The sequence below is a fragment of the Scleropages formosus genome, chromosome 11, assembly GCF_900964775.1.
Source record: "Scleropages formosus chromosome 11, fSclFor1.1, whole genome shotgun sequence".
In the NCBI taxonomy this organism is placed as follows: Eukaryota; Metazoa; Chordata; class Actinopteri; order Osteoglossiformes; family Osteoglossidae; genus Scleropages; species Scleropages formosus.
In genome coordinates, this window is record NC_041816.1 from 13435056 (window position 1) to 13451866 (window position 16811).

A 16811-nucleotide genomic window follows, 5' to 3' on the forward strand; every position below is an offset into this window, starting at 1 on the left:
AAAAAAAAAAAAAAAACACAGAAGCAGAACAGCTATTACAGAGTAACATTTTTAAATTGTATTACATATAAACTTGTGTAATAACAAATAATTACATAATTGACAAAACCTGTCTTTTTTATACAACATATATACTAAGTACAATGTAAAAGAGGGGACATGGGGTCCTGCATTTAAACAGGATTTTTTCTAACATCAATCATCACAGCATTGGAGAGAAGAGGCCCAGTGTTCAGGCTCGATCTGCGCAGTTCTCGCCGTGGTTTGGTCAGTGACAGAGGGGCTCCACTCTTGTGCCCTGGGCCCACGCTTGGTTGAAGCACTCTGTTCGCAGGGAGCTCACAGGCAGCACGCAGTCGCAACTCCTCCATGCCATGCTGGTCCTCTGTGGGGAGGGAGGAGCGCCTCCAGGTGGGAGGCAGGGGGGCGTGCACCAGCTCGCGCATTTCCTTCTTGTCCTCTGCTGCAGTCTCAGTCCCTCTGTTTTCCAGCCTTTCCATGCTGTGGGCAGCTCCCTCCTCACAGCTTAAAACTGAACCACAATGGAGATTCAGGCACACATTCAGATATGTCAGTAATTATTCTAAGTTTTGAAGACAAATTTAAAATACTACAGGTATGTCAGTAAGACATCAGGAGGGTCAGTGTGATTGTGGCAGGAATCTTGATTCTACCATACTGCCAGTAAAAACTCAGCTGTAAAACAAGTAAATCATTGTAAGTAACCTAACATTGTCGCTTCACTGGAAATAAATAAATGAATAAAATAATAATGTCAATAAAATACTGGGGTAAAATGATAAAGCCAAAATAGGAAATTAGAGTATAACTCATCAAAACTGGGGAGATTAGGGGCACGTTGCAGCAGATTAATATTTTGAGGAAAAAAATGAGACTCTTAGGGCAGATCAACCACAATTTCACGTCCAGGAAAAATGGTAAAGAAACAGGTTTGCCTTTACCTTTGCCCTGTTCCACAGGCTGACTGAGATGCCCCGCCATCTCCCGCAGTTTATTGCTCAGCTCCTGATTAGCATACTTGTAGTGGTTCAGCTCCTTGCGCAGACTGTGGATCCAGCTGTCGTACTGCCGCAGTCTGCCAGCCAGGCCCTCGTCCATTTGATCTACCACAAGAACAGTAAAAGCTGAACAGAGCGCATGTATGGATTTGAACTCTAAGACTGAAATTCTGCATTGAGGCTAAGATATATTTATGCAATTTATATGACTGTTGGCTTTTGTTTCTGGAATTTCACTGAAAGCAGCAATGTCATGGACCGGGTGTGTAAGTGGGAGGTGAGAATGTGGATGTTGTTCTGCCCCCACAATCTCCATCAACATGGAGCAGCAGGAGGTGCTCCGTGTCAGGAAACAGGACATCATGAGCACCAGTACAACACACTCCAGTCTTCTGATTTTTATGCTTAACTAACAACCGGAGCAGATGTGACTTAAATAGTAACGGCGCAAAAGGCTGTCAATGCATTGTATATCATTCTTGGCACAGTTATGTGTTTTTTGTGCATAATCTTATTTCCATTATGTGTGCAGTCTAGTACCATGGATATTACTTATGACCATCAGCTGCTTTTAAACATCAGTGTGAGTATTTGGGACATAAGTTCTGTTGATTTAATACAATGCTGATACCACACTGGAAATCCACAATCCACACTGCTAGCATGACTCAACTGCAAACAACCAGAAAGGAAGCCAAGGAACTGGGACACAAAGGAGGCATCAACGTGATGACAAGACTCCACAGCCACCGACCTTCATTACCAAGCATTTTTCTGGCCAACATTGAGTTTCTGGACAACAAACTATATGATATCAGCAAAAGATAGGCATCACAAAAGGAGGTGAGGAGCTGCTAGGTCTTCTGCTTTATAGAAACATGGCTAACATGTCAACCCTAACATGTGGATCCAGCTAAACAGTCTTTCAAACTACTGTATGGACAGGACTATCGTCAGGGAAAGGCAGAGAAGGTGTATGCTTTATGGTGAACAATGTGGTGTATGAATGTTAAAAAATGCACAGATGGCTGCTCACAAAAACAATCCATTCACTTCCTAATAAGAAATCATGGATCACCGGCAACATCTGTACGTTACTGAAGGCTCACAGTAACGTATTTCAGTTCGGTGACTTGCAAACATTAGAAACAAGGTACAAGGCCAGAGAGGTGATCAAAGTTGCTAAACATCAGTATCTGGAAGAGTTGGAAAATGAATAATTCAGTAGCACTCCTGATACACAAGAATTTCACAGGGTCTCCAGATATTCAGCCTGTAAACCAAAAACCTCATTGGATTGCATCCACCTTTTCTCTGTCAAACATAACACCTTCCAATCCAACTCTGACTGTGGTAACAAAAAGCCCTGCACATGCCAGTACCACAAGACTCCTTAGCACCAAGTTAAACACCCTCTTCCGTCATTGTGGATGATGTAAAAACATCTGGTCCAGTGGAATCTCGGGGGGCATTTTATAAACCCGCTGTGATCAGTTAGCGGACATTTTTACAGATATCTTTAACACCTCATTGAAAGAGTTCACAGACCTCCCCATCTGCTTCAAAAAGCACAACAATCATCACTGTGCAAAGAAGACAAAGGTGACTATACAATGGGTGGCACTCAGTCGAATAGTGAAAAAGTTCTTTGGCTGGTGCTGGGAGACGATATTCCAGACAGTTTGGACCGGCTTCAATTTGCATATTGTCACAACTGGTCCACACAGGATGCGATTTCCCTTTACACCATTCTGGCACACCTGGGCAATAAGTGCTATGTTAGAGTGCTGTTTGTAGACAACAGATTTCCATGTAACATTGTTGTGGCAAAAAAAGTGATCAGCAGGCTATAGGACCTGGGTCTCAGTACTACCCTCTATGACCGAGTTCTGGATTTCTTAACTGGCAGACCTCAGCATGGACGGGTTGGCAGCACCACCTCTTCTACACTGATCCTCAACATGGGCCCCCCACAGGGCAGTGTGCCGAGCCCCCTGCTGTACTCCTTGCTCACTTATGACTGTGGGGCCAGACACAGCTCAAACTCCATTAAATTTGCTGACACCACCATTACAGGCCTCATCACAAACAATGATGAGACTGCACTCAGAGAGGAGATCTGCTTCCGGCACAGTGGTACCTGGACAACAACCTCTCTCTTACTGCCAGCAAAACCAAGAAGTTGGTCTTGGATTTTACGATGAAAGAGCAGACCACATTCCCACCTACATTGGGGATGCTATGGAGAGGGTCAGCAGATTTCAGATTTTAGGAGTCACCATCAGCAAGAATCTGAAGCGGGTGCAAAATACATGGGGCATCATCAAGAAGGCTCACCGATACCTTTAATTCCTGATACAAAAGAACAAAAGTGCAGACATGAAAAAAAAACTGAAAGTTGCAGCAGTGCTGGGAGGGGGGGGGAGGGGGTCTGGGGGCATGCTCTCCCAGGAAAATTTTGAATCTCAAAAGCCCTGAGGTGCAATCTGGGTCTATTTCAGGCACTTATCTGTTGAGAATTTCTAGGACAAATTTCTCCAAAATTGTACTCAAAACTGTTCAAAAACAGTTTGCATAGGTGAAATAGGTCATAGAAACCAGCAATAGCTGAAACTGAACTGGGATGGATTCCATACATAGACCGACTTGAAATTGCACCAGGAAAAGTATAGTTCATCATTCTGGTTTTGAAATTCTTGCAGCATTTACTGCCGCCCACCTGACCGTCTAACGCCTTCACACCACAAGAAGCGTAACTTTGCAAAAGTTCCAAAGAACTTTCCCTGACATGTCAATCTTGCAAATGCACTCACCCCAGTGCACAGTCCACGCTTCTATTGTCATCTGCTATCTTGACTGGTTAGATCGAGTAGTAACAATCCCATTGGATTTTTTTTTGTCATATCAGTTTCTTTCACTTGCATACCATCTTTACGATCTAAAATTCTTGCAGCGGGAAGAGAAAGTCAAGCATGAACTCACTATGGCTCTCCATTGTCTGGGTTGCTACTGCAATGGCTGGACTACTCAATTACAGAACACAAAATATTCCAGTGCTTGGGTGTCTTGGATCTCGTGACATTACAAACCGGTCTCTGTACAAGAGTGACGTGTCTATACGTTTGTCATTCGATTGTCAAACACAGGCATCTTAGATCTTTTCATGTGCTTTTCCCAGTTCTGACTATCCCTGTATATATATTACACACGCACGCATGCACGCCACCCTCTAAATGTTCTCCACAGGTTCATACTGATTTCCAAAATGACCCAGATGGTGAAGGAAGACAGACAGACAGACAGACAGACATTTGCTGAAGCCACTTGTCCCAAGCGGGATCGTGGCGAGCTGGAGCCTAACCCGGCAACACAGGGTGTAAGGCTGGAGGGGGAGGGGACACACCCAGGACAGGATGCTCCGTCACAAGGCACCACAAGCAGGACTTGAACCCCAGACCCACCAGAGAGCAGGACCCAGCCAAGCCTGCTGCACCACTGCGCCCCTCAGGTGGTGAAGAGAAAACCAGAAATCTGCTAAAAAGCAGAAATGTTTAGTCGCTGCAGACATCTGAGGAAAGTCCCAATATTGCCATCTCTGCTCACCAACTTTTACAGGTACCCAGTGGAGTTCATCCTGACCAACTAAATCACATCCTGGTATGGCATCTGCTCAGCCAGGACCACAAAGCACTATAGAGGAAGGTGAGATTGGCCTAGAATATTACTGGAATGCAGCTGCTCTCTGTACAAGAAATCTATAACATATGCTGCCTTAGAAACACAGGCAGTATTACTGAAGTGCTCAGGCACTTTTCTCTCACCTTCCCTCTGACAGGAGGTACAGAATTAGTAGCGCATGTATCATAAGATGGCTTCTACTCAAACCAAATGTCACACCCACTCACACCTACAGCAGCATAAAAAGACTTGACCTGATTTGTTTGTTTACATTGTCTTCACACTGTATATAATGTTTGTGTTACTGCATATTTATTGGTGGCCTTTACTGCATGTATGTACTGCCTATTTTGTACTTAAAGCTTTTACAATTTGCAGGAGACATGCAAAGCAAGAATTTTAAATTCATTCATCTAGCAGATGTTTCCTCCAAAGCAATGAACATCACAGGGGAAAATACAAAGTGGATTACGTCAACGGAAGGAGAGATTTGGATGCAGAAAAATGATTGTAGAGCAGTCAGTTTGTCACATTCCACCATATGAATCAGTATACATCACACGAGTAGCTGCACACAGGTTTACTATTATTCAGCTATTTCTTCTGAAAAAATTAAGCACAAACGCTTATGTACTTAACGAGCTCAAGGGAGCAGTGAGTCCGAAAGAGGTGAATTTTGAAGTTTACTGTGCGACATACATCTGTACTACATACACAACAATAAACTTGACTTGAGACTGTTTGCTGTGTCTCTCTGTGCATGAGCCGTCAGCATGTGGCCTACCTCGGCACTGCTGTAGCAGGAGCTGCACGTTCCTCTCATGCTCCTTCTGCTGCTGTGTGAGGCGTCGGTCAGTGTCCAGCTGCTGCCGTTCCAGTGCTGCCTCAAGCCAGAGGACAAGCTGCTGCTGTTCCTCCGCCCGCATTTCAAGCTCTGCCAGGGCGACCTGTAGCCTGCGCTCCTCTTCACGCAGAGACACTACCTGTGACACATGCCATCGTTACATGCCTTTTCTGGACTTGGGATCCCCCCCCAAAGGCAGAACAGCAACTGTGAGCTGACCTTATCAAAGTATTTACAGAGCAGGGCTCGGGTCTCGGACGCTGAGAGGTAGCTGAGTTTGGCCATCAGGTTCATCTCCCACTGGGACAGCATGCTAGCAGAAGCACGTAGTTGCCTCTGCCGCTGGGTGATAGCCTCATTCTTGTATTCAATTGCTGCATCCAGGGCCTCAATGGCTTCATCCAGCTGGAACAGGGTACGCTCCTCCTGAAAAAGAACAGCAGAGCTTTAAACAGCTAAAAAACTGGCTGAATCCAAAAAGTCTGGTGCCAACACCAAGTACTACCTCAGGGGAGAGGAGGTTGCCCTGTCGCAACTTTTCATCCAGCTCTGTCCTCTGCTTCAATAGTTGGTCCTTTTCCAGGCGCAGGTTAGAGATCTCCTGGCGCAGCTGCTGGGAATCCTGGGCACTGCTAGTACGAAGCTGACCATTCCTTTCGCTGAGTTCGCGCTCCAAGGTCTCGATGCGACCAGACAGCAGCACCAAGTCTTTACTCAGGGCCTATGAAAAGAATGGAGATGGAGAACTACATCTGGGTCACCAGACATGCGTCGACCAAGTCACTAATGCTATTATATAGAGGTACGAGACTTGATTTTAGTCAGGTTACTGTTCTGGAACATCAAACAAATGAAATGGAGCTGGATGTGAGACATTCAGTAGAGAAGAATTAAAACCCACAAAATGACTCAATATGGAAATGAACTGCTAAGCAGTTATGTCCAAGTGGATATGCACATATTTTAGAATGTGGTTTTTATCCACATAGAAACACACATTCTCCTACTTCAAGTTTCAAGTTTATGGCCATAGGTACAAGTACTGTGTACAAATATCATGAAATTCATCTTGAATGCTTCTCCACAGAGCATGAACAAAAACAATAGAAATACTGCACAAAACAATGTGTACTGCTAATAACAATAAATAACAAGCAACACTCAAAAAATACACAAATGACTAATTCCAAACCACTTCCTCTTGTCTGAAGATCAACGTTATGTTATCTCAGAAACTAATACTTGTACTAGGATTAGGTAGAGAAGCTCACCTGACTAGAGAGAAGCCTCTTGTTTTCCAGACCACTTCTCTCCTGGAGTAATGCTTCTTTCTTGGCCAGGATTTCCTCCCGCTTTGTTAGCTCACCTTCCAGGTCCTCCAGGCCCCTTCGTTGCTCCAGAACCTTCTCCATCTCCTCATCAAGCCACCGCTTCTGCTCCTCGATTTTCTACTCACACAATACAAGTGCTTATTCTTACGACATGACTACAGGTCCTTGGTTAAATGTCCCTACTATTAGGCCTCCATAATAGGCATATTAACATTCATAAATGTCTGTCAACAGTTCCATTGCCAGGTAACACACTTAATGAAGTTGTCTTTAGATTTTACTATTTCACGTACCTTCATATGCAGTGCATCATGTATTCAAAGGTCGTATAATGAGCGATTCAAATTTTATGAATGGCTTCTCAAGGACTTCTTATATTAAGTATCACCGAGAAACCAGTGCTTGCAAGCACATTTACAGGAAACAACTCTATACAGCCATTCCCCAATATATGCCCGAATTTCATTCTGAGCAACCGGTCGGTCATATCTCGAAATGGACCTAAATCAGACATAGGTTACCATGGTATGTAAAAGTCGTATACCTGTACAACATTTTGTCATGACGACGCCTGCACGTCAATCAGCAGCACCTGGCTCCGATTAAGCACCTGGCTTCAACTGGAGCACTCAGCTATAGAAGACACTTCTCAGCCTCTTCCCAATTGCGAAATCTCATTTGAGACAACCATCCCGTCTGCACTCTCCAACCTACCTCGCCTTGCTTCCCCATGTCCTGTTCCATGTCTCTGCGATAACGACCATTCGCCTTGTGCCCTGGCCATGACTTCTGATCCTTATCTCTGCCCAGTTCACCAATCAACCGACCATGAGAACAAGTCTAATCCCTTAGTTCTGAATAAACAATCCGGCACTTGGGTCCAGCCTCTTCCGTGTCCTCTGTTCTCCGTGACACTTTTATCCTACTCAATTTCTATCATGATTATCTTGTTTTGTATTAATCAGCTTAATTAACTGATATTTTATATAATCCTGTAGGTTTTTTTTAACCTTTTAAGACTCATTAGTTCATATTTCATAATTTTTATTTACGTTATACAAGTATAATCGTGATTCTCATTTTATTTAACCACATTTATGAATTTACAGTTTTTTTTAAAACACTATGGTTTATTAAATTCTCTGGTTTATGTTTTACCTTAGTCTTTTTATGATTTCACCACAATACAGTAGTATATTTACCATTCTTTAGTTTTTATTTCATCATTTTAAAGTATTTTGTGGAAATATAAAAGCGTAAAGGTAACATTGAATTTGTCTCCTTCTTATCAGTTGATTACCTTCATTTTCAATTCCAAATCGAGAGTCTTCCTCGGCTTCTTGCCAGACCTATCAGTAGGGGATGGGTTTTTCCTCTTGCTCGTCATCTTCTTTGGGGTTTAATACAATAATGGTTTAATCCAGCATGAAAATTCGTTACTTGAACAATGTGCGCTTACCAAATGGCAACTGAGAGCGAGAACTGAGAGAGATGCTGTGATGTACACAATGCTGGGATATTGTCTGATGGTCACTATCGTATGCACGCAGCTGTTAGCACTGGCGGACGTATGATCAAACGTAATTTTTATATTTACATATATTTTCTCTATTTTTTTAAAATGTATACAGTTTTTTTCGGCCGTTTGTCGCATAGGTCATAGTAGGGAAGAGGCTGTAACTGTACTTTCTTAATAATAAGTTTTATATTATTATACATGGACACTATATCTTAGGCTGACTTAACCCAAGAATGAAAAAATCTGCTTAAGCCAATTTTTGTTTGGCTTTAACTGCCAATTCTTGCCTGCTGCTCCTCCAATGAAACGACAGAGCCATTGCTTCCACTGCGCCTCTTCTTCTGGAATGCGGCAATCTCCTCGGTCTTGATCCTCAGGATCTTCTGCTGTTGCTCATTCATTTCCTCCAGCTCCTGTCAGCAAGAGGAAGGCATGCTCAATATACACAAATTGCAGTTTAGGGGAAACAAACATATCATTTATCCATCACTTCGTTAAAAATGAAACTGGCTTCTATATTTTCTACTTGCTGAGTAAAGCTTTTATAGTGCTCTGGGGACTACACAGATCGTCATCAATGTCATACAATGATGCCTGCACTTACTCTGACTCGGTTCTTCTCCTTCTGCATCTCACTCTCTAGCCGTCGCTTCTGCTGGCTTTCCTGGCGTAGGCGGCGCTGGAGCAGGTCCTGCTGCTGACGCATGTTCTGCACGTTCCTCTCTAGGTCCTGCACACGGCGCTCAGTCTGTGCAGACAGGGAGGCCAGCTTTGCCGTGTCCCTCTGCTTCTGCTTGAGGACCTGCCCGGATCGCCCACACTACCATTACTGCACAGCGCCAACAGTAATGTGAGAAGGGTTGCCAGCTTGAAAATGGGCATTAATTGTACTTGCACCACAGGGTACTAGAAAAGTCCATTGGTTGTTTTTTTTTTTTTTTTAAAAAAGAAAAAAAAAAAATCTCCATTGAGAAACCTGTACATTATTTTAAATTTCTCTCAAACTGAATGCTGCCTTCACCATAGTTTTGCAGGAAAACTCTTGTGGTCTTTTTATTTTATGTCTTGTACTATACTTCAATCTGTATTCAAATGCAGCTGGAAGTATATGTGTGGTTTGGGGATGTTAAATAATGCAGTCGGTTGGACGTGTTAATAAAGTTACGCCAACACACTGCACCCACAGGGAAACGAATAGTGAGTCCAGCTTGCTATTAGGCTGGAGGGCAGCCTTGGGGACTGACCTGCACTTTGCTCTGTGCAGCTGCAATCTTCCTGCGGCACTCTTGGGCCTTGGACTTATCATCTGGGTTACGGGTCTCCTGTACCTCCAGGTCTTGTAGCTGTCTCTGTGCCTCGGTGAGCTCAGCCCTTGCTTGTTCTGCCTCTCCCTCCAGCTCAGATATCTTCCGGCTATATTGCCGGTTCATAACCTGAGCCTCCTTCCCTGCAGCAACATTGCAAGCAATCAGTTCTGGAGGTTTGTTTATGCCAAGATTTTGTTGTCCATGCCTGGGGTTGGACAAACACTGACATTATAATTATGCAGTGAATATCTCTGCATGATTTGCCAACTCCATTCAATTCCCACTTTTTTAAAGAAATAACTATGTTAAATTCCCTGAACTCAATTAAGTCTCTCTGTCAATCTAACTATAATGAGCTGTTAAAATGTCACAGCCTGGACTCAAAACAGACCAGCAAAGTCACTCAGTGTAATCCCATGTTGAGTGCTACAGTTCAGTCTGAGCCTTAACAATGTCATTAGTTAGATGCGAGCAGGAGCTTCTTGGAATATAACAGGTGTCAAAGTGGCCAGCAGTCCCAGTTTGGTGCTGCATCAGCGCATCTTATGATCTTGTCAGACTCCTGCTGAGATCTGTGGCCCCTATCCTGCTCAACGTGTAGTTTGCAGCATGTAAAGTAGCTAGATTTATAAGATTTCAATATTTTCTTAACTTTGAGTTGCATTAAGTGACTGAAAATAATACTTTTTCTATTCCTGCTTCTTGCCAGCTGCTGATGATTCATCTCACAAACATCCAGTGCTCACGTTTTAACTAGTCGCCAACATCCATGAACACTAAATGCAAAATTTAAACATTTTGGAACTGAGCTGAAATAATTTTATCCCACACCCGTATTCTGCTTGAGTGTTTTACTGAGATCAGCTGGCTGGCATGAATACAGATGATGTGTTAATCATTTTCTCAGTGAAGGAAATGCAATTAAAAATATATCAACTGGATTGAAATTTTATATCTTTGAAAATTCTTAACTGTATTGTTGGCAAAATAAGGACCTAGTGTGCTAGAACTTCATTCATGGCCCTGAACACTGAAGCACTAGATTGGTTACATTAAAAATAAATTTCTTCAACAATATTGATATGTAAAACAGAGGGGTGAATGCTGCAGACAAGGTGGTCCTCCAGGAGCAGGAATGAACACCTAGGGTCTCAGATATAATTCATATGGCATATAATACTGAGAAACAATACATTACATTGAGTTCTTCAGGGTGACAACTAGCATGCCTACCAGCCATCATTTTCATATTACAATAATTAACAGCACTTTACCCACCGATTAAGTGCTGAAGGTAGTAGGCATTACACACACTCTAACCTGTCTTCACCAGCTCTTTGATGAGCTCCTCTTTCATTCGGATGTTGATGGACAATTCCCGGATCTTCTGCTGTGCTTGGATGAGCCCCCAGTCAGAGCATGGGCCACCAAGGGAGTCCTGCTGTGAGCTCCTTCGACCACTGCAGACGGCTGAACAGAATGACAGTCGCCAGCATGATAAATGTTAATTATGCTTTACAAAAAAGTTTGGCTTTTACTCACAAGAAGTCTAGCGGAAGGTTAGCTGCAGTACTGGACTCACATGTACGCTTGTGACAGGATGACTGTAGAAAATGGTCCTTCTCCAGCACCAGTGACAGATGGCCCTTCATCCGTCCTGCTAAACCCACACACTGCATCTCTCTCATCATCCATGTGAAGTTGCGTCTGTTAAAAAAAAAAAAAAAAAATCACCAGTCCACGAAATAATGCAACTGAACTGAGACCTGGAACCGACACATTTACGTTGCAAACACAGATTATATTGCAAAAATAGGATTTTTCTATTTTGGATTCTGTCTGGTAAAAAGTCAGAAATTAAACAACACTATAATGCGAGTAAGGATAGGGTGGCATGGTAGACAGGATTGATGGTAGCACACATCTCTAGGCTGAGAATTCAGACATGGGTTTGAATCTAGCTCAGTCTGCGTAGAGTTTGCATGGGTTTAGTGAGTGGATGGAACACAAACGTTATAGTTGCAGAAATGCTATCCGTACCTCTGCCCATCACGACCCAGTCTGATGCAAGTGTCTTCCCGCTCCTCTTCATTATCATCCTCCACCTCACTCTGTCCTGGAGGTTCTCGGTCCCGAAATGAGTTTCTGCTTCCTGGCCTTAGGTGTGCACGCTCTTCCTGAAGTTGATGCCCACAAAATCCCTTTTCCACATAGTAAGCTGGGCCAATCTGAGATTGCAGAAAATATGACAGGCACCTTGGAAATCTGACACGCAAATGGTGCGTAATTCAAAATTCAAGAAAGAAAAATCTGACATCAATCTCACAGTGTTTTTCATGCAGATGTGTACCTTTTTTGAAGAGCTTCTTTTGCCATCTCCACCGGGGTAGAGCACACAGTGACCCACACCAACAGCTGGGGGACGGATGGAGTTCATGGGGGCGGTGTGTGGCCTGGGTTTCAGGTGCACCAGCTCCAGCTGCCCTGGGTGTGCCATGAAGCTGTACAACTCCACTATAACATCCTGCTGCTCTTGAAGCTTATCACTCTGAGGACAAACCACCAGAATCAGCACACTACAAAGCCTGTTCCTGTCTGAAGCTTTCTTGATACAAAAACAATGAGTGTCCAAACCTGCTGTTTGTATTGCTCCATGGCATCCTCCAGAGCAGCCAGGAAGTCTGTGTTCTCTCTCTCCAACTGCTGAACTCGAGCCTGCAGCTGTGCAACGCTGACTTCGCGATCCCTTTCCCACTCCTCACTCCCATGTTCAGGTGCCTGTAGTACACACAGCACTTCATCAGCGAACTCCCAACAGCCAATATTATAACTGACTGAGAGGAAATACAACTTAAATGCAATAAGGTTAGTGGTCAAAGCATCACCTTGCAGCCAAAGACTAGGAATGCTTGCTCCTGCTATACTTCTCTTGGTCAATGTACTTACCCTAAATTGTTCTGGTAAAAATGACCCAACAGTACAACTGGGAAAATCACGATAAATAGCTTAGTGCACAAACCTAATATTCTAAGCTGCTTTACAGAAAAGTGTCAGCTGTATGAAAAAAGAATGATAAATGTCCAGGATGTATGCCCTGCTGAGCTACCTGGTTCTTAGTGGGCACCCTCCCTTTGCTATGTGCTGTGCTCTCCTCAGTGGATGTGCTCTCGATGCCACTGTCCAGGCCAGAGGCGGTGGTCAGTTCACTGCGCTCCTCCTCCACAGCACACAACCATTCCTTCACACGTAGTGCCTGGGCAGTGCTGAGTACCCCCTCCCCCTGTAGCTCCATCAGCAGTCTGTAGGCACTGTCTGTGCAACGCCGGTAGTGGGCGCTTTCCACCTGTAGCCTGGCAAGCTCAGTCCCAGCAGCCCTTGGCTTCCGCTCAGGATCTTGCCGGGCAATGATTCGTGTCTCTGACCTGTGTCGGTTTTCCAGGGCTCGCCGTAGGGCCCTAATTTGCATCTCCAGCCCCTCTGTGCGGTCAACTTCCCCCTGGCAATTCACTGTAGCCCGGTTGTGGATATTCCGGGCTCGCTTGGCATAATTCAGTGTGTTGAGGCTCTCATCGAAATCTGAGGAAGAGGGGCTAATGCAGGCGACCATTAGTGTTTTGGCATTCCCACCCAGTGAGTCTTTGAGGATCCTAAATAAACAAAATTATGAATTCCACATCAGCTGCAAGCAGACAGTAACAAGCCAGTAACTTTATTATTTATGTCAGTTCCAGAGCTGGCAGCAGTTCAAAATGCATTAAATGTTTACCTTGTGATTTTAGAGTCCCTGTATGGGATGTATGTGCCTCTCCTTTTGGGGTCTCCGAGGGCCCCGATAACGTTGCCCAGGGCCAAGAGCCCACTGTTGATCTGGATACTCTCCTTGAGCCGCTCTCCAGTATTACCAGTCTTAAGGATACGCTCTGACCCAGCCAAGTCTACAAAGTGGAACTTGCTGGTGATAAGGTGGGGTTGAGCGCTTGAGGCCTTGGAACTGCCACGCCGCTGTTCCATGTGCATGGTGAAGATGGTGTGCGAGCGGCTTGAGCAGGGGTTCATCTGTGTGGCACCTCTGTGTCGGGCTGTGTTTCCCATCTCCAAAAGGCTGAGAACCTCATCCAGACCCTCAACTTCACACTCCTTCACGCCACACAACACTGAACATAGATACATACAAACATGTTGGTAAGTTCTGGGACTTTGCTCCAATGTTCCATCACTCCATGTTGATTAAAACTCCTCAACCCTCAATCAAAATTCCTCAATTTTGAAAATAGTGCTTTGAAACAAAGCATTGCAAAATGATTTGCAATGTAATTTGTCATTAAAAAGCATTTGTAATGACAAATTACATTAATTTGTGCAAAAACAAAATAGGAACATGTGCCTTACCAACATTGCCCTTGTCATCCTCCCGGATGTGGATGTCTTTACTCGCCGTCTCCACCTCCAGCAGGTCTCTGAAATCTTCCTTGTACACCTCCAAGTAGGAGACTCTGACTGAGAAGTCAGTGAGGTCATTCTCATCCAGCAGCTTGAAAACCTCTGCCACAGCCCGCGGGATGATGCCCTGCTCATCATCTCGGAAGGAGGCTGCAGCCAAACGCACATGTGTTAATCACTGCCTCCCACACACCCTGGATTACAACGCTGCTGAGCAGTGGCAGCTGCACTGTGGGAAGTGCCGTTGGCTTTAGTGTAGAGCGAGTGTCTTCTCCTGATTTTGCCCTTGCGTCTTTGCTGGGAGCTGACACTTAGCTGATTAATTATTAAGTCCCCCACAAGAGATGTCAATTTTCACTCAGACAGACACAAAAACCATCAAGGAAATACAGCATCCTTACAATACTGCAGCCTTAAAATTTCTTTAAATAACTTCCAGTTTGCACAGCAATGCTGAAAAGTGACACTGAAGGCCATAAAAATCGCAGAAGGTTGTGCTTCACCCTTATGTGCTGAAATCTGTTCTACTCTGAGCAGTACATAATTTTGGAGAAAAGTGCATGCTAAATAAATAAATGCAAGTGGAAGAAGACACTTACAGATATTAGACTCTCCAACGGTGTACGTCTTGCCAGAGCCCGTCTGTCCATATGCAAAGACGGTGGCGTTGAAGCCCTGGAAGAAGGCCTCAATGAGCGGCTGAACGCAGGCAGAGTACACTTCCTCCTGGCTGCTATTCTCTTCAAACACAAAGTCACAGTGGAAGTGGTGGTCATGGCCAAGCGTGACCCTCTTCTGCTCCGGGTCAGCAGTGATGCAGCTTTCATGGCTGTGAAGAAGCTCCTTGGGCAGCAGAGGCCGAACTCTAACGGCCACTTGCACGGCGGTATCCTCAGCCCTGCTCTGCACCGGCACTTTCGGAGACATAGGTGAGCCAGCGAGAAGCCTCCGACACACCTATGGGTCTGGTTGTTCACTTAGTGCCATTTTAGGACTGTAGGGATTCTTCACTGCGCATGAATAAAACAAAAGTCATTACAACAAACGCACACAACACCAGTCTTGTTCAGAGAGACCAAACAGGTGTTTAAACGAATAAATCATTGCTATTTGGCTTCTTGCGTAAACCTATTGCAAGTCTCCATGATTAAAGGTGTCAATTAAAGGAAAAAACTATTATTATATATAGCCTTAATTTGCAAGAGGAACAACCGCTCTAAACTTGACATGTTTAAAGGTGTCCAGTAGGTGGCAGTATGTCTTACGAATGTAAATACAGATGTGCACAGCTTGGGAGGGGAAAAAAAATGTGATTTTATGTAAACGGAGCAAAAAATAACTCGTTACTTTAAAATGTTTTTGGCTAATCATCCGACAATAGGCATCAAACTCCGATATCAATAACACCCAAGTTCGGAAGTTAGTTACCTAAGAAGCAGACACTAGTATTATAGCAATTTTGCAGTCACTGCATGTGTCACTGCAGCAGTGTCTTGTCTAAGTATGTTATATAAGCGAAGACTTGTAACAGCGTTTTAATTATCAATCATGCAAGTTTACTGGAAAAATAAACTTAAGCTGCACCATGAAGTAACCATTTTGAAACTCGTGCGTTAGAGTAAACTTTCCATGGCCCCCACTCCGACTCGGTGAGCCTGTAACCTTAAACTTACTTAGCAGCCTAGCCATCAAACCACGGCGGTTACTGTAAGTGTAAGGAAGCTATTTCTTGCATTCTGATAGCGCGAACTTCCAGGGCTGGGAGAGCGAGTACGAAGCGCACGAGAGACGGAGCGCGAGCCCTCTGCGTCAGGCTAAAGACGGACTGGAACAATGCGGAGGGGCGCAACACACAGTTGTTGAACGCGCTGTGTCGGAGATTAGCGCCCTTACCGGCGGAGCAGCACTTCGGTCCCGCACTCTTATTTACACTTTACAAAAAAAAAAAAGGCCTCCGAGCTTTACTGTACATTTCGTATATGTTTCTAAAGAACAACTTTTCCTCAAGTTTACGCTTCGTCAGATAGTCTGCAGCCGAACTGGACCCGACGGAGGGGGTGTCGAAGATGCCCCTTAGTCGCCTTCCCAGATGCCTGTTCAAAATGAGGATCCCCGTCGCTTTGTTAAGGCACGTCCAACCGCAGCGCTCGGGAAGCGGACGTAGCGGGCGCGCGCGCCTGTACACTCTATTGCTTTTGGAAGCGCCGAGTGGTCGAGAGGGGTTTCGGGAGCGCTGCGGGTTTGGGCTGGGTTCTGCTCTCCAGCAGGTCTGCGGTTCAAGTCCCGCTTGGGGTGCCTTGTGACGGACTGGCGTCCCGTCCTGGGTGTGTCCCCTCCCCCTTCAGCCTTACGCCCTGAGTTGCCGGGCCAGGCTCCGGTTCGCCGCGACCCCGCTTGGGGCAAGCGGTTTCAGTGTCTGTCTCTGTGTGTGAGCCGCCGAGCAGAAAACACAGCCAAGTGATACTCAATACAAACTGGAACACTGCTCTTTCGTATTTCATTCGTTGGTATAAAAGAATCAAATGGAGCCTTGCCTCGTAACGATATTATATGTTTGGTCACCTAGAAATCTGACCACAATGACCATAGTCAAGTCCTGTTTCTAATGAGAGACACAGGTCTTTGTTCTAAAACTTATTTTAATTTCGAGTCCTCAGTTTCTGACATGAGTTA

The 16811-nt window shown here is 44.7% G+C and overlaps 1 protein-coding gene across 2 annotated transcripts; it reads right to left on the reverse strand.

Moving 5' to 3' along the window:
• Positions 1–18: 18 nt before the first annotated feature.
• On the reverse strand, positions 19–16401 carry kif7 (kinesin family member 7). Of its 2 annotated transcripts, XM_018763153.2 has the most exons (20): positions 16032–16401; positions 14738–15148; positions 14088–14288; positions 13465–13852; positions 12805–13345; positions 12333–12476; positions 12049–12246; positions 11739–11926; positions 11281–11405; positions 11019–11168; positions 9636–9838; positions 8996–9193; positions 8679–8804; positions 8173–8262; positions 6813–6989; positions 6047–6262; positions 5761–5967; positions 5482–5680; positions 963–1124; positions 19–532 (listed from the first exon to the last, which is right to left on the reverse strand). In XM_018763153.2, exons 2-20 carry the CDS (start codon positions 15063–15065, stop codon positions 174–176), a joined length of 4200 nt encoding a protein of 1399 aa, XP_018618669.2. In that variant the 5' UTR covers positions 15066–15148; positions 16032–16401; the 3' UTR covers positions 19–173. The 2 variants fall into 2 exon arrangements, with proteins under 2 accessions (XP_018618669.2, XP_018618670.2); XM_018763154.2 differs by lacking the exon at positions 8173–8262 and having other exon boundaries at positions 16032–16400.
• Positions 16402–16811: the final 410 nt, after the last annotated feature.

What these genes read in the sequence shown, in the direction of transcription:
- kif7 (XM_018763153.2), bottom strand. Translation starts at nt 15,065, where the DNA reads ATGTCTCCGAAAGTGCCGGTGCAGAGCAGGGCTGAGGATACCGCCGTG. An exon ending in GGATGACAAGGGCAATGTTG is followed by an intron (nt 13,853 to 14,087) that starts GTAAGGCACATG and finishes ATCTATGTTCAG; the next exon opens with TGTTGTGTGGCGTGAAGGAG. An exon ending in AGGGACTCTAAAATCACAAG is followed by an intron (nt 13,346 to 13,464) that starts GTAAACATTTAA and finishes TTGTTTATTTAG; the next exon opens with GATCCTCAAAGACTCACTGG.